Here is a 1,872-nt window from a genome sequence, read left to right on the forward strand (position 1 = left end):
CAAGATGTCACAAAAGTGATCTCTCTTGTCTAGATTGTTTTATATGAAATGTTTTGAAGTTCATGTCTGTGTATCTCATGCGGGTATTTATCGGTCCAAAGACATGATTAAGACTTGGCAGAATTACACACACATTTTGTGGTGATAAACATGTGCCAATTGTCAAGAAAACCTAATGTGAATAATAAATCCATCAAAAGATAGATTTGTTATTTGACATAACTTATTGTCAATGTTTGATCATTACAACAAAAATACCACTTACAGTTAATATCACTACCCAAAGGCTTGGTATTAATGTTGTGCTAGGTATCTTGAGATGTTGTCATTAAATTAATTTATTTAGAGATTATCTGTTTGGTAACTTAATGTGAGCATAATTGTTTATTCCTTTTATTTTCTTTTCTATTCAGCTTTAATGTCGACTACTTCAATCTCTGCCAACATGAACAATGTTCCAATGTTAAATGAAACAAACTTTAAGGACTGGAAAGAGAACATATTGATTGTTCTCGGCTGTATGGACATAGACTTGGCATTAAGGATGCCAAAACTGAATGCTCTCACTGCACAAAGTACTCCTGAGGAAACTATGTACTTTGAAAAGTGGAATCGTTCTAACAGGCTAAGTCTTATGATCATGAAGCGTGGGATTCCAGAAGTTTTTCGGGGTGCAATAACAGAGGATGTTACCGTTGCTGGTGAATTTCTTTCAGAAATTCAAAAGCGTTTTGCTAAAAACGATAAGGCTGAAACAAGCACGCTTTTAGCAAGCTTGATTTCAATAAAGTATAAAGGTAAGGGTAATGTTCGCGAGTACATCATGGAAATGTCTCATCTTGCTTCAAAACTTAAGGCACTAAAGATCGACCTATCTGATGATTTGCTCGTGCATTTAGTTCTCATCTCTCTTCCTGCACAATTTAACCAATTTAAGGTCAGTTATAACTGCCAGAAAGAGAAATGGACTCTCAATGAGCTCATTTCATTTTGTGTGCAAGAGGAAGAGAGATTGAAGCAAGAAAGGATTGAAAGTGCTCATCTGACAAGCACCTACAAGCATACGGGCAAAAGAAAGCATAAGGGAAAGGAAGTTGCTATTCCTCAGGGTCCGGAACCAAAGAAACAGAAAGTGCAGGATGGTTGTTTCTTTTGTGGCAAGCCCGGACACAGAAAGAAGGATTGTGCCAAATACGTCGCCTGGCGTGTAAAGAAAGGTAGATTTCATGTTTTGGTCTGTTCTGAAATAAATTTAGCTTCAGTACCAAGAAACACTTGGTGGGTAGATTCTGGTGCTACTACTCACATATGTGTTTCTATGCAGGGTTGCCTGAACTACCGAAAGCCAACTGATGCTGAAAGATACATCTTTGTGGGTGATGGCAAGTCAATAGAAGTGCAGGCAATAGCGCACTTTAGATTATTACTGAAAACTGGTTATTATTTGGATTTATTAGACACTTTTGTTGTACCGTCCTTTAGACGGAATTTAATTTATGTTTCTGTATTGGACAAATTGGGATATTATTGTTCTTTTGGAAATATGAAGTTTAGTATGTCTATTAATTCGAATGTTGTTGGTACTGGTTTACTTAATGTGTTTGATAATCTATATTTGCTCGAAACTATTGCATCTTATAATGCAACCTTGCACGTGGAATCACGAGGTACAAAGCGTAAATTAACTAAGGAAAATTCAGCCTCGTTATGGCACAAACGCCTAGGTCACATCTCTAAATCTAGAGTTGAGCGCCTTGTGTCTGATGGAATTTTGGACTCTCTTGATTTTTCAGATTTTGATGTCTGTGTTGAGTGTATCAAGGGAAAACAGACCAAAATAAAGAAATATGGTGCCCATAGGACTACAGATGT

General features: G+C 36.8%; 1 protein-coding gene across 1 annotated transcript; it reads left to right on the forward strand.

Moving 5' to 3' along the window:
* The first annotated feature begins 562 nt into the window (after window positions 1-562).
* On the forward strand, window positions 563-1,569 carry LOC145792472 (uncharacterized). Its single transcript, XM_082873156.1, has 2 exons — window positions 563-1,217; window positions 1,325-1,569. Exons 1-2 carry the CDS (start codon window positions 593-595, stop codon window positions 1,351-1,353), a joined length of 654 nt encoding a protein of 217 aa, XP_082729282.1. The 5' UTR covers window positions 563-592; the 3' UTR covers window positions 1,354-1,569.
* The last annotated feature ends 303 nt before the right edge of the window (window positions 1,570-1,872 follow it).

The sequence above is a fragment of the Camellia sinensis genome, chromosome 6 (genome assembly GCF_055761805.1).
Source record: "Camellia sinensis isolate YWXY chromosome 6, ASM5576180v1, whole genome shotgun sequence".
In the NCBI taxonomy this organism is placed as follows: Eukaryota; Viridiplantae; Streptophyta; class Magnoliopsida; order Ericales; family Theaceae; genus Camellia; species Camellia sinensis.